The sequence below is a fragment of the Falco naumanni genome, chromosome 4 (assembly GCF_017639655.2).
Source record: "Falco naumanni isolate bFalNau1 chromosome 4, bFalNau1.pat, whole genome shotgun sequence".
Taxonomy (NCBI): Eukaryota; Metazoa; Chordata; class Aves; order Falconiformes; family Falconidae; genus Falco; species Falco naumanni.
In genome coordinates, this window is record NC_054057.1 from 104,256,874 (window position 1) to 104,282,293 (window position 25,420).

The 25,420-nt window shown below is 35.9% G+C and overlaps 1 protein-coding gene across 5 annotated transcripts in view; it reads right to left on the reverse strand.

The window, feature by feature from the left end:
* The window catches only part of CACNA2D3 (calcium voltage-gated channel auxiliary subunit alpha2delta 3), a 468,514-nt gene that overhangs the window by 147,273 nt on the left and 295,821 nt on the right, over nucleotides 1-25,420 (reverse strand). For all 5 annotated transcript variants that reach the window (XR_005827594.1, XR_005827596.1, XR_005827595.1 and 2 more), the window contains 2 exons: nucleotides 20,043-20,121; nucleotides 12,741-12,874 (listed from right to left, as the gene is read on the reverse strand). Coding sequence is in view for 2 of the 5 variants with exons in the window: in XM_040592380.1 (XP_040448314.1) it covers nucleotides 12,741-12,874; nucleotides 20,043-20,121 (213 nt within the window). In the remaining 3 variants the exon portion in view is untranslated. The remainder of the gene's footprint in view (nucleotides 1-12,740; nucleotides 12,875-20,042; nucleotides 20,122-25,420) is intronic.

Here is a 25,420-nt window from a genome sequence, read left to right on the forward strand (position 1 = left end):
TACAGCCAGAAACCCAGGAATTGAGCTCCAATATATGTGAAAATGTATTGCTTTGCTTTGTGAGGGAAGAAGGCATACCACCTAAACCCAAAAAACAGATCGCCATTAAAAATTGTGTCCAGTCTTTGTATAAACATTGAAGAATCAAATATCTAATGTGTGTTTTGGAAATAAGTGACCAAAATGCTAAAATACTATGCTCTAGTAGCAAGGTGGCCATCATGTGTCTCCAAATTAGAAACACATGTTTCAGGTTCACATGCATAAGCAACTGATTTTATTAGCTAACAGAGATGTACAAGATCAGAGGGCAGTTTTAAGTCTCTAATTGTTACAAGCATTATTTTTAAATTATACTATAAAACAGAGATATTAAAAAATAAACCTTCGAAATTTCTCCATCATTTAGCACTGTAAAATCTCTGAGTTGGATAAACTCCTAATCTAACAATGTGTTCCTTCTCTTTTCTAGAATATTTTTATATCAGTCTGTGGGTAGGTTGGTACCACAAATCTGGCTAGTGCCACCACTATAAATGATAAAACATCATAATCAATGCTGCTTCTTGTTCATTAGCTCTTGTCTTCATAGCCTTCTAACAAGAATGTAGCTAATGTATTTCACCATTCTAGTTTTACGCTGAGATATTATAGCTACACTTTATCGAAAAAGCCATGGAGCATTTTATAGACTCTTCACACTGCAAGTTGAACTCATCAAGATCTATAAAGATTTACTTACTCTGTAGAAAGAGCTACATTTCTCTTACCTTTTTTATTTCAAAAGAAGCTTTCTATTGCTACAATGCACAACTTGAAATTTCAAGGCTTCCTGAAAGCCAATTTGACCTGATGGCTAATAGCTGATTTGTTAGAATATCATGGCTTTGAGAGCATTTCTAGATGATGTTAGTTAATTTCAAATATGCAGGTTCTCATTATTTAATACAATGCTTGGGAAATCTAGTTTGAGTGGTTTTGGCCTGAGGCAAATTTCTTTGTCTTCTGCTCTTTTCCCCTTATTGCATTATCCAGCAGGTCAAGAAAATTTCACACCCATTTCATTCCCTATACTATAAGAACTCACCAGAAAAGTTCTCAAAATTGTTTTAGCTATCTCACAGCTAGAACTGTCCGCAGACATTGAGGTCATTTTTAGGCATGCTGGACCTAAAATCCCATTTTCATGGAGCTGGCTACACAGCAAAAGTTTTGTGAACACAACCCCCACAATTATGGCAAAATCAGCTTTCATTGTATCTCCATCTACTTAAGCTGAATTGTAACACAAAAAACACAAGATGAAGGAGGGAAGAAAAATTAAACTTTTCTTGCCTATAAAGGCCACTTGCCGTTCACTGTAACTCCTGAGTTTTTGAGGCTTTAAGGCTTTAATCCAAGAAAGAAAATCTTAGGATTGTTCCATCAGTCAATAGAAGCATAATCCAAGCCCCTTAAACTGAGATGTAATACAATGAATCTGCCTTCTGTTTCACATCAGTGTAACTCCAGGTACATAAAGGGAGATATTACTGATTTACTGCAGAGTAAATTAAAGAAGAAGAAGAATCAACAAATGTAATCCATATGGAATGCAAGCATATAGCTGACTTACGTAGTTTTTTTGACAGTTTTCTGGAATAAACCTAAAAATACTGGAAATTCTTGATTATTATATAGAGGTAATTGGTTGCAGCAGAATAAAAAGACATTAGAAAGCTCTGTAAGTTGTACTGTACCTTGGTCTTAGTATACTGTTTCTAACGCATATTGTCTTGTGGTATTTATGTGCCACTAAATAACACTAATTTAAAACAAAACAAAACAAAAATAAAATCCTTAAAAGTCCTTAAATGGAATGGCCCTGTAGGCTGCTTCTGTCAGCCCTTAGTATTGAGTCTTTAGGGATTTTAATGGTTTACCTAGAACTAGGCAGCTTAAAGTAATATTTAGGGTGATTACATTTTCCTTCCAAAAAAATCTGCCATCAGTGCAGGTGAAATGGCTTTTATGAATTCCAGAGACAATGCTTATAAGAGTTCCAAGTTTTTCCCCGCTGCTACTGATGTTGCTGAAGATCATGCATTTACCGAGTAGTTAGATCATCTTTCAACTAATCGTTAAGGGAAATGCTTGCTTGGACAGGTCTGATGTGACAAAATACAATGGTGTGGGCAAGGGTCGAATGCCTTGCTGTCAAGCAGCAAGAACATTGGTAGGAAACATCCTATTATTCCTTGTAGAATAAAGTGTATTTCTGAATAATTTCTCCAGAAATTACTAACTTAAAAGTAAATATTCATCACAATGACTATGATAAACTTTGTTTAATATGTATAGTGTATTGTGTGCATGATTGCTGTATGTGAAATCTCCTAATTATACAAAAAGGAGAGCTATAAATAACAACTTCAGTATCTGCAGAACAATAGACAAAAGAGAACATTATTTCCTTTTATTCTCTTTTTTTCTTTTCCTTTTTGCACTGAATTCTGCCACTGCAGCAAAGCTCAAATGGCACCAATCATTTAATAAGTCTTTCTTATTATTTCAGGTTTTTACTCCAGCAGTGCAGATAAATTATATTTCCTCTTCACTGCCCTCTTTCTTCCAGAAAGTCAGAGTGACATATATGAGATCAAAGGATGGGATTTAGTACATTATACTAAATTCATTGCTCTCCTACATTATCATTTACTCTAAAAAATCTATGTGAAAACTAAAGACAAAAACAGAGAGAAAAAAAAGGTAATTATCTGACAAAATAGCTACAATTTCCTTATAATTAACTCAATTTAACTCAGAATGGAGGCAATGAGATCAAAGGCAGACAAACAGTTATCAGCTGTGAATGTCTTTAAGTAGTTATTTTCACTAAGAATAGACCATTCTCCAAAATGTTGGATTCACCATAACATACAGAGATCTAGAAACAAATTCTCCCTCTAGTTAGTGACTTGTCGCCTTTTGATTTTATTTCTGTGTCACAACAAAACCAGAAAATTCCCCGTGAAACAAGCTGGAAATAAAAAGGATTTTCTGTCCCTTCACCTAAAGGCACTGTATGTCATTGGCAGACCATAGCTGGAAATAGTCCCAAGCTGCCCTATCTCTAGCATGCAGGTGCTTGCAAATGAGACCAACGTGATTTTGGCATGAAAATGCCTGTTAATCAAATTCAACAGCAAAGCGATTCTCTTTAATTTGTATATAGTAACTGGTGGGAGAACATCCAGCAGGTGAAACCTACAGACATTTGTAATTCTATGGATTCTTTTTCACATACATCCAATCAGTTTTCATATAAGAAGAAACAGTAATATGGTGCAAAGCAATCATGTCAGAAGACACACCATGTTTACAGCAAAAGCAGCAAAGAACAGCTTAACAATTCATGACAAAGTCCTAACGTAACAGCATCGTGCTTGACAGCTCTCAAAACAGCAAAACATGTTCCTTTAACATTCAAAACTTACCTGATTTTCAGAATACCAAAATTTAATCACAGATGTGTTTTGTGAATGTAACCACTTTGAAACACTATTAATGCTGTAAATACTGAATTGTCCAAATACTTCCATGAAATTAAGTTTAACCAAACACAAGCAAGGACTCCATGATTCTTAAGGCCTGGACAAACAATTGTGTAAGAACCCTGTAGAAGTGGACACTACAATTTGAAGGACTTGAACATGTAGTTGTGCATGTTTTCACATACTGCCCTTCATACCTGAGATCTCACAGACTGATAATTGCTTATTGAATTGACCTACACTGTCTAAGTGTCCTTACGTTCTCTGCCCTTTCTAAGCAACTTGTGATTCTTACCTATTACTTTGAATGTAAATTATATGATGAAGGTATCATTATTTAATCCTGTCATCGTACATCATCTACTGTAGTAGGACTTTAGAGGTTTATTACAATTTGCCGGTCTTGATGATAATATCAGCAATGGTCAGTGGCAGAATTGGAGTTGAAGTCAGTGATGTGAAGGGGGCAATCTGCATTTAAATGCTCAGTACAACCTAAACCCAGGAGTGACCTCAGAAAACAGTAAAAGATAGCGTGTACAGTCACAGCATTTTGTAGGAAAGGAAATGGAAACTGAACAGCATTACTGAGAATTACGTTTTACAAGAGCAGGCTGATAACGTTATTGGGAAACTGGGCTATCTTTTGAAAAAGAATCGTGATCAAATATGACAAAGTTTGTAAAAAAAGTAATTTAGTTTAAACATCAGAACATGTAAATGAAGAGGTGGAAGAGTGTCAAAAAACTTAAACATGGTAAGACTTCCTGCCCTCATTTGAAACATTATAAAATATTAAAAAAAAGTAAATAACACTAAAATATTCCTTTATCTGTTGAATTCTGAGAATATTTCAAAAAGAGTTTTTTACTCTGTTTAAAGCAAAAAGAGATATTTAATCTCTCTGTGCTCCAGTGACGAAAGATGAACAGAGACTAAGGTCAAACTGTAGTTACCCTAACATATAAAAGACTAGAAAAGAGAATCAATATATAGCTAAAAGCCAAGATGTAACACTGCTCTGATTTCCCTTCTATGATTTAATATAAAGTTTGTCTGATTTGCACCACAGTGGGAGCAGCGCTGCTTAAGACCTAGCTTTGCTATGGCATTACAGCTGCTTGCTGATGTCGCAGGAAGAAGATAAAAATAAGTTTCATATCAAAGCTCCCAAGTGCAAAGAACAGTAAAATTCATTTGAAGAAATCATCTGCATATTTCAAAGTTTGAAAAAAGTACAATTTGCATTCTGCATTTCTCATGTAAATGTACACTAGGAAAAATAATTATAATAGTAATCCGTTTCAATGGAAATAAAGTACTGTAGTATTTATAGTCTGTGCCAGAGTTATAATGACTGTGGGGCGAGAAGTGAAGTGTCTCAGCATGTTCCACATGTTTTTAACACTGTTTCTAAAGGCTCTGGAGGCTATTAAATTTAATGAACCCATCTGCTATGAAATAGAGGTCCAAACATAATCAGTTTTCTCAGTGCCATATAATACAGATGGCATTCCACGTTCCACATCCCCAGCAGGAAATTTTATGTTCCTCTTTAAGTGCAGGACTTTTGTTTTTGTTTTTGTTTTTGATGTTTTAAACATCTTTTTGATGTATTGCATATAGCATTTTATGGTGTAAATACCATATACGGCAATACACATGAAAAGTGTTAATTCATTAAAACAAACATTGCTATTTCCTTACAACATTTTTTTCTACTGACTTTGACAACTAGCAATTAGCTCTCTGTAGTAATGCTTAATGCAATCACTGAAAATTGCCCTAATAGCCTAAGTTCCAGCACTCGCAGTGGAGTAAAACAAACATGTAATTTATCAAACAAAGTAGTTTACTTCAAAAGCTGAAAGGTACACATACACATGCATACATACATGTGCATAGGTGCTACTTATGCATGTCCTTTTTTGTATGTGCTGTGTTTGCATGGGACAATGCACAAATTCTTATTTGAAGTAACCATATTCCCACTAGGTCATTATGGACTTTTTTTTCCTTTGCATGTCCCAATTTTGATTTCAGAGGTCTCAATTTGTGTTGTTTTTTGTTTTGTTTTTTTAATTGGTACACGCTGCACAACAACTCTTGCACTGGTGTGTGAGCAAGGGCTCTAAGCTCAAATTGAAGTGGCACGGCATTCCTTGTGCTGATTAGTGCCCTGCTGCCTCACATAAGTAAATCAGATGTGCATTTTCTAACAAAAGAGAACATCCATTGTTATTTTGAACTGCATCTGAAAGATAAGGAGAGTGTATTAATTCTATTCAGTTGAGAGATTTATTCATTTACTATCTTGAGCACTCATTATGTTTTGACAGTTGACACAAATCTTACCGAATTTGAAACAGTTAATGTTGTTAATGGTAATTCATTTATTCTAGATCCAGCAGTAAAACAAACATTAGAACTGTTTAGGAGAAAATGAGAATACTTAATTATGGCAACTGGAAATTCTGGGCCACAGAACTCATAAAAGTCATGGCTCAAAGGTTTTTTTTATTGGACTGTCAATGAAGATTTCCACAGGCAGCCCGCTAATCATGAGCATAAAGGGATGTTGCACTTACATATAAATATATCCATAATCTTTTTTTATTGTGTGTGCAAGTAGCTGCATTGATCACCATTGTTAATGTTTCAAGCACTCTCCCAGATCTGTAAGATCCCAGTGCAAATACAGCAGACCATGATTTCTAGACCAGATGGTCTACAACTTCAAACTGTAATCATGCTCTTACAGAAGCTTCAAAAAAGATTAAATGGTCAGAGCTGTTATATTTTTCCAGGAAAATTAATCCAGACTGAAGAGCTGATAAGAAGGCATTCCCTGGGCTACCTTCTACTCTTTCTCCTATATCAGAATCTTCAAAAAAAACACTCCAGATTTATAGAAGATGAAGTAGAGCTTGAAGAACCTTATTTTAAAAACAAACCTACCTGATGGAAGGTCTGGCATCCATGCATGAGATTTTCCTTCCCTAACCCAACTGACTCAAATGTCAAAGCAAGAAAAGGAAATTCTCGTGGGAACCTCAGAGTCAGTCAGTGGTGATGACATTCTCTGATAAAGAGTTGTAAATTATTAGAGATTAAGAGATGCTGGCCACAAAGGGAGGTTTAAGAACTTGTAACCAAGTCTAAAGTGGGGACTGGGAAAAAAGCAACAGAGATTTCTAGTTTTTAAACATTACCAGAAAAAAAAAAAGTGCCTGTGTGTACATTTTCTTTTAACAGCTGCCGATTAATGACATCTCCTGACATTCTGTTCTGCATTGATTATCAATATTTACTTGCTGTAGACGTACATGAGCATTCTGAACACTGATGCATTTTAATGCACACCAGTACTACAATCTAGAAGTTAGATTTTTGAAATAGAGGCCCAGGGAACCTTTTACTGTGATAAAAATGCTAATTACACCCACTTAGTATAATAGCACAATTAACTTGTGCTACAAAAAGTATTTGAAGATAACTCTGGGAATAGAAGCTAGTGGAAAAGGGGTCCTATTTAATTTTTGTTACTTCATAAAAGCTCTTCTGTGCATTGAACACAAAGAAAACTGTGTGAATGGAAGAAACACTAAACAGCATTTTTATACCTCACCAGAAACTCCTGGATGGAAAAAATGCCAGTATAATAGCTTTCAGTCTGTAGGACTTTCTGTTATATTGCTGCACATTATACACACGACTTCACGTATACAGCTTCCCTTGCTTCTCTGGAGCTAGCTTAGAATTCATCCTTTGATGGAGAACTGTATACCTGAATCTAAATATCCATACTTATTTGGATTCTGATGTGACAGCTATCCGAGAAGTGTGTTTCCTATACTTCCTACTGAAATTCTGCAAAGAACCTGAACCAGAGTAAAAAGTATGCCTACATAGTACTTAATTTTTTAAGGATGAAGATGAATAAATTGAAGTTGTTTGATCTTATATGTAATAATTTAATTGTAATATCCATTATAAGCATTTCAGAAATACTTAGTCTAGGCTTTAGGTCAGTGGAGCTACCTTAATTTATTGCCCCAATAAGGGGAAATAAGGTTCTTGGACAGGTTGCCTTACTAGCACAGTATCAGCCTGTTTGTCAGAAAATATTTTCAAAAATCTTTGCTTGAAAAAAAAAAAAAAGAAAAAGAGAAGATATATGTATGTGTTTGTGTATATAAATTGTAGAGTTGAACTAAAATCTGCCATTTAATGTATGTCTATGAGGAGGTGGGGATACTGCAAATGAAGAATCAGCGTATAGCACTTGAACACTATGAAAAGTACAAAGAATAAAAACCAGTCACTGTTTACATTATGATGAATCATGACCTGTAATGACTCAGAACACTTGGTTTTCTTAAGTGAACTCTTAAATTCTGAAGCACTGGAAAGTTATCTCAAAATATTAAGTGAAATAATAATTTGCTCTTTTTATGCAAAGGAATCCTCCAATTGGAGACTGAACAGAGGCAACATGGTAACGTATTCCTGAATCTGCTCACAGCTTGAAATTAATAGCCTGAAGGAGACTAACTCAATGGTGCATTAGATCCAGAGAATTTATACAGGTAACACTTATGAGAAACAAATTTCACCATGAGGAGACAACAAAGGTCCAAGTAGGTCAAATTATATGCTCCAATAAACAAATTCTCAATCATGAGCTTTTAAACAGTGGGAACTCAGGGGCCAGTCCAGTCTGTTTTTTTTTTTTTTCTTCTTCTTTATTTCCTGCAGCAAAAAGTAATGTTTCTCCACATTGTAGATGTTACCATAAGAATGAACTGAAGGCTTTTGTGCATTATAGGTGATTACCCGTAATCCCAAGAGACTACCTCTGTGCATTACTTCACTTGAATATTCTGATGCCCAGGCAATTTTCCTTTTTCCCCTCAATATATTCACTTGTATTGAGTTGCTATAGATGCACATATGCTTAAAATAAGTCATTTGACCACTTTAAAATCGTTCGCTCCCTGAAATACTTTTATACTCTTAAAATTGTTTTCTACTCGGGGAAGAGTACCTTTGGAAACTTTCAATTAGAAATCCAACTCTGTTTTTAAGCACCCAATAAGGTGTTTTATTTTCTGAAGCATTATGTACTTGGTAGGCCTTAGCGATGCTGAAGCAGTGATATCAGATCCCAGTGTGACCTACTTTTTAGGCAAAAAAGTTGAGACTGGTGTGTTGGAGTGCTGTCCAGACCTCACTGTACACATGTCCCATCTGCAGCCATCCAGGCTGGCCCTTAGAGCACCCCTAGGCCGTACAGCTGAACACGAGCATGTAGCAAAACAATCTCTTCTCCTGTTAGACCCCACAATGAGGAATCATCTGGCTGTCCCCTCACTTAACAGCCCGAACACCCTTTCCCATAGAACCACACAGATCCAGCAAAGCTTACTCACTTCTAGTGCATATCAAACTGCTGACTAGAGAAATGCAAATGGAAAAGAGACAAACCCTAGGGAACGATAGGGAATTTGGATCAGAGGACTCTGAATCAGAAGACTAGACACTGGCTGGCACATATACTTCAGTCCCCACATTTTAGCTTAAAGGTGTTGGCAGCGGTTAAGCTACCAGCTTGTTACAGGTCTGGCACTCCAGCTATAGTGAATCTGGGTTTAGAATTAGCCCAAGATGAGCCCATAAAGACTATTTCTCAAGGGAATGGCTACACCAAGTACAATAGGGAAACAGCCCTGTTCTCCACGGATGTAAGTTCAAAATTATTTCAGAAACATTAAGTTTCCCTGAGAGTCTGTGACACCTCTTAAAATTACATCACTCCTACATCAAAAAGCCTTTTGTTTTGAAAGAAATGAGGCTTTGAGCCACTGATAATAATGTTTCCATCATGAAATCCTGTGTTTCATGGAAGAAACACAACACACAAATAATTTCCTGACGGATGGTAACTAAAACTGACCCTAGGAGCTAGCTGGTTACCTCTTCAAAGTCAGGAACCACTGGGGAGAGAACAAAGTCTAAAGGCAGAAAAGAAAGTGGCAGTCCCCTGCCTGTGAAGCAGGGAGTTACCCAGAGAGGCCCTGACTCGGCTGCTTTGTAACCTTTTCAGCTACCAGAGGTGTCAAAGGCAACACAGACCTGACATACGTACAGGTTCCTCTGTATTACATTTTCTGCACATGATATGTTGCCAGGGATTTCTGTTCTGTGAATGCCATACTTTTTTCTAACAGTAAGTGAAGCACCTCAGAGTGTCAGTTAGGCTGAAGAGGCAGCTGTATGAACATTTTGCAGGCATTCTTTTACAGGAAAGGTGAACAGAAACAGGAGTTAGATGCTTAGATGCCTTCGTTTAGTAGCAATATTCTTCTGGGAACATTCCTAAGTGGTATCAAACACTTAAATGACCTAACTTCTGGCTTTCACAGATGACTTTGTCCTAGGCAAATATTGGATGAGAACAGGCTGGAGCATCAGGGGAAACATTTTGTATCCTAAGACTACTCCTGTCCAGCTTCTTTCTGTCCGGATCCCAGTGTGCTCCAGCTTAATGTTGCTTGCTCAGAAATAGCACAGCTGGCCAATTAGCTCTGATGTTTGGTGAGAAGGGAACGGGGAAGTATACTCCATGCTGTTAGGGCACAGTGACACTGATTGCAACCATGTATATATAGCCCTGAGAATCTAGCCATGGCTGTTCTGAAGCAGCTGGATGGTAAGAACATTTAAGCTGTCTGGAAATACACTACTATTTCTGACCTGGCAAGGTCCAAGCAGCAGCCATGGAGGAATGGGATCACAAACTGTCAGTGAAAATCAAGTTATAAGATGGAGAGGATTATTTACATGGCACTTCCAATGCCAAGACACTAGAGATGGCCAGGCAATCTGTCCCTGAAAATAGTGCACAGGCAGCTTTGAAGCACATATGGTTTGTTACAAGGTTCCCTTCATTGCTATTTCCAGTTTTGTATGTGACTACGCTGATTTATCCTTTTCCTTTTCCTATGAGGTTTCTTTTAAGGGGAGAGGAGGGAGGAGAAATGTAGTTTGCAACTAAGCAGATTACAGTATTATATTTTTAAATATTTTCTTATAGTATCCAAATCATTAGGTCCTGAGTGGAGTTTTCAGACACTTAAAAATGTATGTGAGCATGTGAGTATGTACGAGTGCATATGTCTATACATATACATGTGCATGTATATAAATATATATAGGTGCGTAGAATGACATTAATTAGCCTTAGTCAACAGAGTAAGAAAAGTAAGAGAAGAACCTAGAAGTATTTTGATTGCAGTAAAACCAGCTTTTGTTTGGATTCAAACAGTTCCCTTATTCAAGGATTTAACAGCTCCATCTTTTTTTTTAATTTTCCTGTTTTCTCAGCCTTCCTTCTCTATGCTCCCTCTAGTGTCCTTAAGTTCACTTGCATTTACCCACCCCTGCTGTAGTCACTTAGTATTTCACACAACATTAAGTTATTAATTTTCCTTAGCCTTTCCGTAACCTACAGGAGAATCACTGAAAGTTAGACTAAATTTTCTAAATATTACAGATTAGCAGATGAAAGACAGACTGAAGTGTAAAATTCTGAAACAGCACTTTTTACTTTCTTGGCAGATAAAGGGAGGACATGGTGCTGAGAAAGGAGGAAGATTTTGTTTGCAGCACTTTTAATGCAAGATTCATGAGCAAAGGACAAAGAGGAGGGTTACACTAAAACACCACTTAGATCTCTTTCTGCTAGTCACTCTAGCAAATACACAAACTTGCTTCAACATATACACACTGATTACTTCAAGCATATAAGAGAAAGAAGTGGATAAGAACTAGGTTTTCCTAGTCATCTCTCCATTTCATGGGATGCCCTGAAGGGACAGTGGGCAGTGATAACAGGTAATTTCTGTTCATCTCATCCTTATGTTTCAATAAAAGAAAGGGAACAAAGGGGAGACTAGATTAATATGTTCTTAAAAAAAAAACCAAAACAAAACAAAAAACCAAACGAAGATCAGTAAATTCTCCCCAAAACAGTATTTTCAAGCAATTTTTTGTTTCTCCTTCATAACTGCAGTTTTAGTATTTACTTTACATTAGTGCACCCATGGCCACAACTGAAGAATAGAAAAGAGCTAAATCAAATGTGAAAATGAAGCAAAAATCTATTCCCCAGGTGCTTTTTTTCCTAGAATATTTTTGTATTGATTTAAAAGTAAACCTTGTAGAAGCATTACAGACTCAAAACAAAACAAACAATGCCATCATCAGCACCCCCTCAAAAAAAAAAAAAAAAAAAAGAAATTATCAAAGTGAAGCTAATGAGATTCTCCTACCTTGGCCCATTTTCATGAAAGTAATAATTTTAAACAATCAGAAAGAAACAGCTTTGCCACTAGTCATCTGTGACCTTCTATTCATTATATTGAATACTTGGCATCACTTGTACTAAAAGACAGATATTTGATTCAAATTCTAGTTCTATAGATAATATACAAACCAAAATATTTTAATTGGATCAAAAGAAACGTAATAAGGAAAATAAAATGGATAAGAAGCTTTTTCAGACCAACCCATGAAAATGAACCACTTTTATCTGCAAATCTGACAATTTACCACAAATGATACAGAAGTATCGTGAGTGCTCAGTCACTGCATAACAGCAAGTTCTGCTTCAACTCCAAAGGTTCATTCCATTAATATTGGACATTTATGACAATTTTGTATATCAATCCACCTTAAAAGGCAGAATCTTCTCATTATTCTTCTCTTCACGGTTGTTCACTAGATGTTGACCCACTTTATATATTAAAAATCTTGATCCTTGTCAGTCTATGCTTTTATACCGATATATTCACAGACATGTTTTTAAACATATGGAAAAAAATAGTTACTCAATCTAATCAATTTCTGTTCAGTTCCCATTTTTGATTAATAAAATGTACATTTGGAGATCATAAATTTTAAAATTATGCTCTCAATCATGTTTTTTCATTATTTTCTATGGAATATACAATTTATAAATATCTGCTAAAGTTCAGCAATCTTGAATTATTTATTTGTAACATATTAAGCCTGATTCTTACACTGAATTGTCACATTCCAGCAACAGTAATCAGATGCACAACTAGTGTTTCTACAACAGTTTTGCTCCCAGTTCCTCATTATATGCAGTAAGCCTGTATTAAATGCTTTATCATGCAGACTTACAGTGCTGTCAATATATGCTTCAGTCCATACTACATCGTGCTCTTGGTCAATAACCTTTGGTCGGCTAAGAACATGGAGATATTCCATGACATTCTCTTGAACATCAGCTAAGGTAGAGATCTGAGTAAAAAATCCTGTGAAAACACACAATTTCAAGTTATAAACCAGACGGAACAAATTAAGGGAGACTCCATCAAGGAGTGTAATATCTTTTACGTCTGTCATGTTTTCTGCATGTTTATCTCCAAAGAAGAAATGCAAAAAAACAGTATTTCATAAGAGGCAGCCTCAAACAGTAATAATTGGTGAAAACAGAAGTCTGCAAAATCTTTGGCCAGTCCTGAAGAACTGGGTTCTCAGTATTGCTAAGAATGACTGCACTGCCTGTCCTAAACACTCTGTTTCCAGAAAACTTGTGTTTCTTAATAGTAAAGTTGTTTGCAATTCATTTTTAAATTCCGCGTACTTCAGAAGTTAGAGCTGGCATCAACTTTGTCTAGCAATGCCTCATCCTGTTTGCCCAGTTTCGAGAAACATTATTGATTAGAACCACAGTAACAAAACAGTAGTTGCATATGGTCTGAAATGCTCATCCTTATAGAATGTGACTAGATGTCAGAAAAAAATGCTATTTACAAATGGCAGGTCACAGACAACAGACTACAACTAGAATTGCTTGGTTTAGTGATCAAATCTTTCTTAATAATTTAAAAACATCTCCTACAACATGAGGGGATTGAGAACAGCAGAGGTCACAGCTATCTGAGCTGTCACCACCTCCTTTTCAGTGCTTAGATGTCAAGAATCTTTATACATCACAAACTTGCAACTGGAGCCCACATCATGCAAGGATGATAAAGGCCTGACGAATTTCAGTGCTATAGTTTCATCAGGCCTTATTTAAATGCATCACTTAGAGTTCATATACTTTCCTTTTCTTTACTGAGAAAAGACCATTTTGGAATTTTCATGAAAGAAGCCTTGCTACTATTTTAGTCTTTTGACAAGATCACAGCTTCTGTGGAGCTAGAATATTAAGCTCCAGCAGAAAACATGGAAGCTGCAAAGAACTTTTGAGCTGTGTTTATTGCAAACAGGCCCAATTCTGGCAAGATTACAAGGATGCTCTGTAGTCTGAATTTAGAGCTTTCTGATTTGAATGCACCTGCCTGTAATTTGATTATACTATGATCTCAAATATTCCTAGTACAATATTCATACTTATAGTATAGTATTCATACTGTCACAATATTCAATATTCTGTTTCAAGAATTTTATTTGATTTTTTTTTTCTCCAGTGAAGTCCAACATTGTGTGAGGATGTTAACTGACTACTACGTACACTATCATGGTTTAACTCTTGATTCAGAACAGAGCTATTTTTTGTCTAAAGTTCTGAAAGCTTTTTCAGCAACCAAGTAAGATGTTTGACATAAGTTTAATTAGGAAATCTATACTTTAGAACGCAGAATTCTATGTGTGTGTGTGTGGGGGGGGGGGGGGGGGAGGGGGGAGAATTATGGTGTACTTAAAGCAATGTGGTCGTTACTCTTTCTGAAATGCTGTCTGCTCCAGTGTTGGGAGTGCTGAGTCTCCCAAATCAAAGTAAATATTTCTCCATCCCTTGAGTAATAAGGGACATTTCACTATCTGGTCCTTCTAATTTGGTGTAAGTGTCAATACACAGTCAAAATATGATTATTTGCCAGTATGAGCTATTCACATATAGAGCCTCATAAATTATATACATACATGTATGCATGTATATCATTTATACACTATGGTGTATAATGCTCTTAATCAAAGATTCAAAATACATAACTGTGTAGATCACTCATTTAACAGGTGATGACCTGCATTTTCCTGAAGCAGTTCAGAGTGCCTGAATTTTGGTATGTGTCATTTCAGAAATCTCAGAAGAGAACCAATACTCAGAGGCTATATTAAGCACTGTTCACATGTTTCAAGTTAGATACTCAAAGGCCACTCAGAAATTCAGAAAAATTAAACAGAAGCACAAACAGACTAAACGGCCTTTTGCCTTTCTTCCTCCACCTTAGACTAGTGTATAATGCCTGTAAGTGAGGACTGAAATGAAATGAAAGAGCACACAAAGTCTGCTCATTTCTCTGTAGGAGATTTAAAGCAGGGGATCTCCACGTACTTTCGTATCTCCTTTTCTACTTTTACCAAACACATAGTTTCAGTTGTCCTCATGGACAAGGTTTTAGCTGTCCTTAAAGATCGGACTTAGTCACTGTTTTGTTTCGGTGTGTTCTATGCAATCTTACATCACGTGCACTCCAATACTACTTGTTGTGTTGAGTTCATGTACTTTTCAGTCCATGTTTTGCCAGTACTTGCACTTCTTTTAGAACAGTGTGCAAAATTACAAGTTGGAGCAAAGGTCTACTTGCACTGAGTAGTGTACAGTGAACAACAGGTCAGCACCTGCACTTAAATCCTTAATATATGTGAGCATATTAAATAATACCTGAATAGTCAGAGATTAACTACTTGAAAAAAAAAAATAATATTGCATCTAAGGTGATAGAAAGATCTTTTTTAATCAAGCAGTATTTTCTTACTCATACAGGTTGAAATCACAATTAGTTAACACTTTTTAATGTCACACCATTATAATCAAAACCTTAAAGGCTCATTTAAAGACTCATTTAAGAAGCTCCTGTGTGTCCATGCCTGGAAAATTCTTTAACCACAGCCTATAAATTAACTTTCAGATAAAGAATACCTTGCTGTGAAATGAACATGTGTTCTGATTGCTTCCTGAAATGTTTTTATGTCAGTTTTTCAAGTGAAAAAACTTACCTAGATTATGCAAACAAAAAGAAAAAAGAAAAAAAGAAATAGAAAACAGAACCCAATCTGAAACATTTCAGTGTTGTGTCATAGAGGTTTATACAAGTTACAAGACACTGATAACGCGGAATATTTTTTTTTCTTTTCTTCTTTTCCTTTCTTTAGAAGAGATCCATCTGGACCAGGTACAACTGACATGAGCACGAACACCCACCTGAGGACTTATTTGTGACTATTCTTCGTATGGATGTGTATTACATTAGGCATTTCTCTTTGTAGTATTTCTGAGAATGCATGCTATCATATCACAGCTTACACAGAACTACCGAGGCAGCATGCTACAAAAAATATGTATTTCTTGTTGCAGTACTTCCAAACCATATCTCTAAACTGCACAATAGAGAAAACAGGTTTTGCCTAATTTTCTACAACTCAGAGAGATTTAAGACTGAATCAATTTCATATACACTTAACAAAGAAACAAATGTCTCAAAGGCTAGTGAAAATTTGTGACTACCCCAAGACTGAAAGAAGTGACACTGAGCATCCTGTTCGGAAGCAGCCAGGTGGTAAATCAGCACACGTATACTGCCATGCATGTAGTTGCAGGCCAGCCATGTAGTGCTCCTTGCCCAGTGAGTATGACAGCTAAAGAAGTCAAAGTTAGTAAGTGGAAGAAAAAGGGATTAGTGTGTAAAAATCCTATTTTTTTCAATACTATCTGTATTTCACAGAGGTATTCATATATTATGCTGCAGGAGATGAAAAGTTGAAAGAAAGAGTGTGTCAGAGACTTTATTCCTTTTAATCAGGTTGCTTGAAATAACTGAGTTTAGTGAAATGTAAAAATTGTTGTTGAAGATATATAAAAGACAAGATTAAGATGGTGTCATAAGATACAACCATATGGATTCTCTTTAGGTTTTTATGTGATCTCAGGGGTGGGCTTCATTTGCAATTTCTGGGAAGAGTTCGTTACTTGCATTAAAGATTATGTCTGCTTAATCTTCTTATAAATATGATTTGTGCTTTTGTGTCTCACATTAGAAAAATCTACAATGATTTAACAGTTTCCATAACTCATGTAACCTGAAGAATTACCTATCTTTGAATTTCTGGTTTATCTGTTTACTTTGCTTCTACAAAATGTTGTTTCCCTTAAGTTTTAGCTTTCTTAACAACTAAGTGAAAGGAATTGCAAAAGCTATGTAAATGATATTTTCCATATTTTTAATGCTTGTTCTACTACTTATTTTTCTGTCTTCACCTAATGGGATAATTCTACCAAAAATACTATATTATAGCTAGGAACAGAATTAGGTAACATTCTTTTAGTTCATTTTCACTGTTTATTTAGGCTTTTTGATGATTCATGTGTTTGTAGCTATGTGTAACAAATGCCAAACCTTACAAGAACTACCTTCCTACACTGCTAAATTTACCTCTCCTATCTAGAGATCAGAGGTACTCCATGGATTAAAAATCCTTACTCTCCCTACACCAAGTTTTAATCATCAGATAAATACATGCTCTGAAGTTCTTGAGCACAGCTGTTGAGGCCACATAAGCAATAGCAGCAACCCCCTGCTTAAATTTTTGCATTCTAACACCTGCTTCCCTGCTCCCTGGTGTGTGAATTATGCTACCTTAGAACCCCTTACAGTCAGTGCTACTTTTTTTTCCTCCCCAGCAGGCAAAAAATTCATGAAGGAAATGGGTAAGTTTTAGCAATGACAAATATGAGATATGTATAATAATCTGGTTAAAGACAGACACTTATGCTCTGCAAGTAGCCTGCTTTTCCATATTGCATGATACTTGCAATGTTTTTGGATAGCTTATTTTTCTCTAAAACGTCCACCCTAGGCTCGTAACTTTTCAAAATGCCTTCAATGGATTTTTACATGGAGTACAGTACTTTTTGTTTTCTGGACACTGCGCAAAATAGATGTGATATTCTTGCAACTAATAAAATATCAGAATTTAAAAAAAATCCTCTTTGGGTAGGAGCTAAGGAGGGATTTCATTGTTTCACTGCAGCTGTAAAACTCCCATGGAGAATACCCCCCCTGTCCCCCCACCTAAGAGGCCTCTCAAGCAGGTGAACAGTATCTGTAACTGGCTCCCTGCCACCCCCTACAAGAGCCCACAGTGCACGAGGTGCTGGGGTCATGCTAATAATGGGAATGGATGTGACTGGGGCTTCCTGTAGACAACTCTCCTCTGCTAATACAATATAGTCTATAAACTGCTACAGCTGGGGCACAATTTGCCTCAGGGCTGATCTGTCCTCTGCTGGCAGATAGAGAGCCCTTATCAGGCCTCTGATATGCAAAGCACTTTTCTCCACACTGCTTTCTCAGGCTCTGCTCATTTGTACTGAAGAATCCCCTCCTTTGTCCATTTTACAATATGCCAACCACAGTGATGAACCATAATAAAAATTAAAAAAAAAATATATATACTTAAAACAGATGCTTCAAATTACTAAGGTAATAGAGAATTTTACTCAAAAAAAAAAAGTTTAATCCTGGCTTTTCTGTTAGTAAGTAATGCATTAACTCCCGTCTTTATCTTTACAGCTTTCTGCTGGAAGTGACTGCTGAGGGAAAGGTAGTGCCTGCTTACTTAAAAATCTGACGCATGCTAAGCACTGGGAAACTTCTAATTTTTTTCATCTCAGAATATTAGTAAATCTTTATTCTTTTCCTTTATGCGCACTTGCTTATGATACAGAAGAGTAAATCACTGCAAATTTCACAAACTGCTCTAGAGGGACTTTGGGGTTCTTGAATGTTTTAATGTTTTTTAAATGGCTTGGTGTTTTGCTTCATTAAGCCAACTCCCTCTAGATATGCCCTACTTATACACAAAAATGTAACAGAAAAGCATGCTTGGGGTTTTTCAAGGTTTCACCATCAGAATCTAGAAGCTAAAGAAGTTTTGCAAGGTGATATGAATTTCCCCTGGGACTTATTTTGAAGGAAAGGACTGCTGTCCACAGCCCAGTCAGCTGGAAAGCCTGTGAACAGCCTTCATCTATGTTGTGCTTCCAAGGGGAAAATCACTGCAAGGAAAATTGATTTTAGGGTCATTGACCCTCAGTGACGACAACATACTTTGGCCCACCCATGCAAGTAGTAAACTGCGGTCCAGCCATTCAGCCAATCTTTCGACCAGCTTTTCTACACTTCTCATCTGTTGTGCTATAATCCTTCATTTCATTAAAAGAAAATGGATAAGCTGTAGCTGAAAACTGTAAAAAAAGATCTAAATCCATACTGTCTGACATTACTTATGCTGTTTCCAATAGTGATTATCAAACTTCTTTAAATGCATTTAATTACTGGTTAAAGGTAGATTTTTGCATCAATAAACTATCAGAGAACAGGTATTTTAACTGAGAAAAAAATTCTAGAAGAAACAGTCATTAAGCTTTTTAGTTGATTTATATGAGTAAGATCCTTACTCAAAGCTACACAGCTCTGTAAAGAACAAAGTAATCCTGAAGAATGACAAAGGTGGCCACTTTTCCCCCTCTGGGAATAAGGAAGACGTGGACCAGATGATCTGCTAGGGCAGTGGCTATTGCCTGGTCCTAATTTCTGAGTTGCTGTACTTAGATCTTTATGAATCTGTAGAGCTGGGCTAAAAAGCTAAAAGATTTTGTTGATTAAATTGTCTTCAAAAAAGATGCTTCAAAGGATTCTTATACTATTATTTAAACTAAATTATGGTGTAATATTAGCTGATTAAGACAAGACTTCAAACTGTGTAATTTCCATCAGCTGGACATAACAGTAGTTAGAGAAATAATGACTAAATGGATAGCACCTGATGCAATTCATCATAATGTAATGTGGCACAACGGAAAAAAACCAAACTTTTTTTTTTTCCCCCCCCAAGAGGAAGGGAAAAGGAAAACCTGAACATTAATTAGGGTTCGGGGTTTTTTTTTCCGCTTGGGAATCATTCTTACTTATATTAGTCAATCGTTTTACTGTAGCATCTCAGCATCTTAAATGTTTTAATGCTCCTTCCTTAAAGAATATAAAACTGTTTTTTCAATTACATTGTCAGTTCCTCAAGGGACAGGATGTCTGGTATTTCACATACCGTGCCTAACACAACAGGACTTGTACCCAATGTTCTTAGGAATCAAACTAACTCTGACTGAGTAATAACAGCTATAATAGAACAAATACTTTGAAATTGACATTTTTTCCTCAAACAAAATTTTAAGATCACGTAGTTTAAAAGCTTCATATATATTTTAAGAAAATAATACATTTCAAATATTTTTTTTCTTTTTAAATTCTATGGTACAAGGTAAATAAATCTTTTCCTTTTCTGGAAAAAATACCAAACCATCCTCTCTGCTCAGTGGTCAGTGACACCATATCTGTAGAAGGGTCAGATATGCAGGAAGGCTCAGTAATGGGGTTTTGAAAACCAGGCTTTCACAGTTGAAGGTTAACTAACCTTTGTTAGCACAGGCCATCCACTTCAGGTTATCAGCAAAAGCAGCTTCTCTTCCAATCAGATAGGTAAAAATGCGAACCTGAAAGTAAAATGCAAAAGATCAAGTCAATTAATACTTTGTTTAAAACTTACACAGTGGAACTTCAGATACAGCTGTGTAATTCATATGGATAGCCCTTTTCAAGAAAGTATTACTGGTTAAACAGCACAGTACATTAAAAAAAAGTCTCTGCCAGTAATGTCTTCACGACAAAATGTGCCTTTTGTTCTGTGTAACAGAATGGCTCATTTCTTTGTATGTTTTTAATAGCCGACATTTAACTAAAGTTATGGTAAAAGGTTTAAAATGTAAGTGAGAATAAACTAAACCCACCGGGGTACAAGGCAAAACTGCACATTTCAGACAAATCTGTTCTGCACTTACGAATTCAACAAACTGCTATGGTGTGGAGAATGAGGCACTTAATTAGCAAATACTTCTGTAGATAAAGGATCTGAAACAGCAGGCAAGCAAATTCCCCTCAGCTTTCAAGGTTCATATGACACGGTATCTTTGTCAACTTAAAGACAGGTACCCACAGTGGCACTTGTGCTATCAAGCATTAAACAGCAGAATCATGTTCAGGGTTGCCACATTTCCCAGACAAATACCTCTGCAAAAAGCTATACATCTGGTCTATGCATGTGCATGCACACAGACATATACAGACACCTTCATCCAGAATTCCTAAAAAAAAAATGCTGCTTTACTTAAAATTCTGCCCAGATAAAATTTCTTGGCAGAGAAGAATGGCATAGTTTGGAAACTTTGGATGCAGGTACACCTTGATAGATACTAAATAACACTTGTTTGTCTGGATTCCACAGATTCATGTTATACTCGTATCCAAAACAGGTTTTGAGCAGCTTCAGACAGCTACCATTTAGAAAGCAAAGGAAAATTTCCATTACAATATTTCTCTCTTTTCTATACTATTTCCTCAGTACTTTCCTACTAGACAGAGACAGATTCAGGGTTGAGTTAATTTCCAAGCCTTGAAAACAGTTGAAAATTTGTCCTCGTAGTAGAATGATGACAGCATTCTCCACCTCATACCTTCTACTTTTAGCCCTATTCTATACAGAGGAAACTACACCAGAGATAGTTGAGTCTGTTTTAGCTAGGTAACACAGGGAAGGGGAAAGCAGCATGTTGTCCACAGCTTCCTCTACCTCACTAATACAAGTTTGTGTGGCACTCACAGTCCCTTCGTCCAGGTTGGGTCCGTGACCACCCACGTGCATGCGCTGAGCGAAGAAATCACTGCTGTGGGTCCCAGCGTATCCCACCTAGAAATCCCACGCAGGTCCATACCTTCTTAATCTACCATCTGATATAGCTGGGTAAGATGGAGCATAGTGAGAATCACTCAATCTGACTAAGCTCCCAGCAACAGAATTGAGAATAGCACCTGACAGCCACAGCTAAAGCCCATATTCTGCCCACCGAAGCCCTTGCCATGCTAAGACTTATGCCTCATTCCAAGTGCCTAAGCTTGCACAACCATTTTTCCATTCCCTAATGATTTTTCCAGGCAAAAGAGGCCAAGTGTATATTGGGCCATATTAGCAAGATGAATACAAGGTGATTATTTCCCTCTATTCCATTGCAAGACAGCACCTAGAGCACTGAGCTCAGTTTTGGATTCCCCTATACAAGACAGACGTTGACATACTGGAAAAGACAGACTCTTTTCGAAGGTGGACTCTAAGAGGACAACATTGCATAGGACAAAAGTCAGAAGAGGGTCCTAAACAATTCTGATTCAACATAAAGAAAAGCATTTTTATCACAAGGGTGATAAAATATTAGAAAACATTGCTCAGAGTTGCGGCAGAACCTGCATCCTAGGAGACAGTCAAAATCTGACTAGACAAGTTCCTGAGCAACCTGATCCATCTTCACCTGCTCTGAGCAGAGGGCTGGACAAGATGGCCTTCACAGGTCCTTTCCAATCTAAATGATTCTATGAAATATTTTACAGAAGAGCAACATTTTACAGAAGAGATTAAAAACTTGACTGATTTTCTAATGAAAGAAATTGTTCTACATTTTTTTGAATTTTGAAGATAAAAGATATTAAGTTAGGAAATTGACCATTTGTAACTGCAAACATGGTGCTCTCATTATGTATGAAAAGAAAAAAATATTAATTCCATATTGTAACACTAAAAATTGTAACTAAACACCACATCAGATCTTTTTAGCTTTTTATCAGTATACTTAATAGAATCATCATTACCCAAACATTTTCACATAAACTCTGTTATCATGATTAAAAAGCTGTGCATGAATAAAATATTCTAGAGCATATTTTGTTAATAGCCAATCGAGTCTCACTTTCACAAAACAGACATGCTTAATTATATAGAAATCTAATTACACAGAATAATGAAGTGAGAAGTTTACGAAGACCTCTAATTTAATCCATTTGTAATTAAAAATAATCAAATAATTAGATTTCTTATATTTGTTTTCAATTAGTACAATTTTCTCTCAGTGAGCTGAAAGAAATTATTTGTAGACTATACCAACCTCATATTAAGTTCCCAACGTTGGGGTTTTTTTCTCCACTGAATAAGTTTTAAAATGTCTTTGAAAGTTTCCTTCTTTACTGTCAGTTGTGATACTATATTCCCTCACTGCTCTTTTGTCCATTTTCTTAATGGCCAGATCCTGGTTTTAGGCATACATTGTGTTCTGCATTATTATCATGCCTAGAGAGCAGATTTCAATCACAAAGCTTCCCAGTCTTTCAAATATAAAATGTACATAGAACGGAATCATGACATATATATAACTTAAAAGTATATGCACTGATTGTTTAGTGTTGCTAATTAGTTTTAATCAAACAGTATGCATAATCCTACTCTAAGACTCTATAGGACACAGCATTAAACAAAAGCATGGTACTTCTATGCTTTGTTGATGGCTAGGAAAAATATTAATGGAGAAAATCTTTATTCTCTAAACACACGTGAAAGTGCAAAGAGAGATTTATATCCTCAAAATACAGCATAAATCACTGCCACAGTTTATCTTTCTGAAAATGATGCTTGGATATAGCCTATGATGGGACTGAATACATATGAGAGATGCATATTTAACAACCTGCTTTAATCTATAAAGAATCAAACTTTACTGTGTTCCTAGTAAGAGGAGACTAGCCTTATGTAAAAGGATGAGCAGTAAGCATGATAATGGGCATAGGCAGCAAACTGCATTAAACCTACAAAAAAGATTTCAACAAATTGGTATCATAGAACATTATGAGTAATGGGCTGCATCTGTGATACTGTTGCAAGGATTTTAATGATTTTCCTCTGAGCACATTTTCTACATATAGTTTACTTGGTATCTGCAGTTTCACTAGAAAATATTTTAAGCATCATAAAAAATATGGCTAGTAGTTTGGCGTAAGTAGAAAAAATAAAAATAAAAGCTATAAAGTAGAGAACTATCAGTGAATATGAGTGGTCAGTTGATTAAGTGCTGATTTCCTTCCCTATCCCAATGAATTGTGTATTTTTTCTCTCCACACTTTTCACTGCGCATGGTATATAAATGATGTTTGCCAGTGTCAACATGAAGCATAAAGACTTTTATAAAATTAAATACAAGATAAACTAATTTTAAAATACCATTTCTATACTGCTCATTACTTAAGAGAGTGACTTATCATTTATAGTAGCTTCATAAGAAAATAACTTTGTGAGGTCACAGGAAGGTATTTTAGTTAAAAATAATGCCACCGATACGTTAATGTTTTCTTTTACATTGACCTTAAAAAGATATATTAATAGGTATTATGACTGTTGTTTAATTCTGCATTCAGAATAGTGAGAAAAATGCTCAAAACCAGCTCTAATGAAAATTCTGATTGTAGCTCTACTCCTAAAAGTTTCATTTGATCAGTTCATTGCCACCGGTATAAACAATTCTACTGTGAACTTGCAATGGAAAACACTCATGAGTGCTTAACTACTCACTGTAGGCATAATTTTACAAAAAAAAAAAATGCTTGCCATATTATTTTCTGCTTTCAGAGATCACAACAATGACTTAGGTAACAAAGTATTAGAACTGAAACTTACCTGAAAAAACCTACATTCTAAATCCCATTTTTCAAAAAAACCTTGGATCTACACACTTTTCATACTAGTTTTACTCTTCTGGATAAGTATTTTATGTAGTATTTCTAGATGTGCTGGTATCATCCATGGCATGATACCAATATACAGGGACAAAGTTACTGTGGTCATATACCTGTTTTCTGCATCTACATAAAAATATAACTAAGTTAATATACTAGAAATACTACATTAATTTAGCAGGATACGTTCAAATTACTTCAGCTTCTGCACAGACAAGACCTATGCTGTGATGGGCTATGCGTGCTGCAAAACAGGAAACACTGTGTCATAGTTACCACTGAAATTATCATTGTAAATTGACTAGACATTAAGTACCAGATTTAAAATCCATCCATATTGTCAGATACCATGTAAGATAAATGTTTGGTGAAAACTGTTAGTAGTGACCACCAACCTTTCTTATTTGTACATATGAAGTAACTGAATAGGAAGTATGTCAGAGCAGGTCTGCTCTGCAAAATGATTGCATGAAATGTGTATTCCAAAAATTCAGATATAGCACTAATATTGTATAGTCTACTGCTAAATACATACAGTACTGAGGCATATGATTAAAATCTCTATAATTTTATTAGATGAGGAAATTAAGGTGTGTCTCATTCTGTGGTTTGTACTGGACTTTAAAGAGAATAACTCAATAGAAACTGAGCTTATATACACTATATACATACATACACACAGACACACTGGTATCTTATGGTACAAGACTTAATGTTAGGACATTCTTCTGAATTCTTCTGAATCCATATGAAGAGAACATTTTAGTCAAGGCAGACTGAAAAAATTCAAAGTTCTTATGGGCCAGTCCCAGAAGATCCAGCATCAACATTTACATAGTCTACATATGCACTGGCTAACTGACTATAAGCCAAATGAGAAAAACACCTTTAAATATCCAAGCACCGTGACTGAATCAAGAGACCATTTTCATTTGAGAAGGAATCTGCATCAGAAGGTATAAGTACCTCTGGCAAAAAACTTATGACAGAAAGAGAACCCTTCAGTTCTCAATTATTTGGAAAGCTTTGTAAGATATTTGAGAGAGATACCTGAATCAAAGTATTTTCAATGTCTGACCTGTAAAATATGATATCAACTATATTAAGGTTTAATGTGAACTGTTAGCTGTGGAGAAAGGAAATACTGTCAGGCAGAAGCATTAGTTTTGAATTGTTATATCCTAT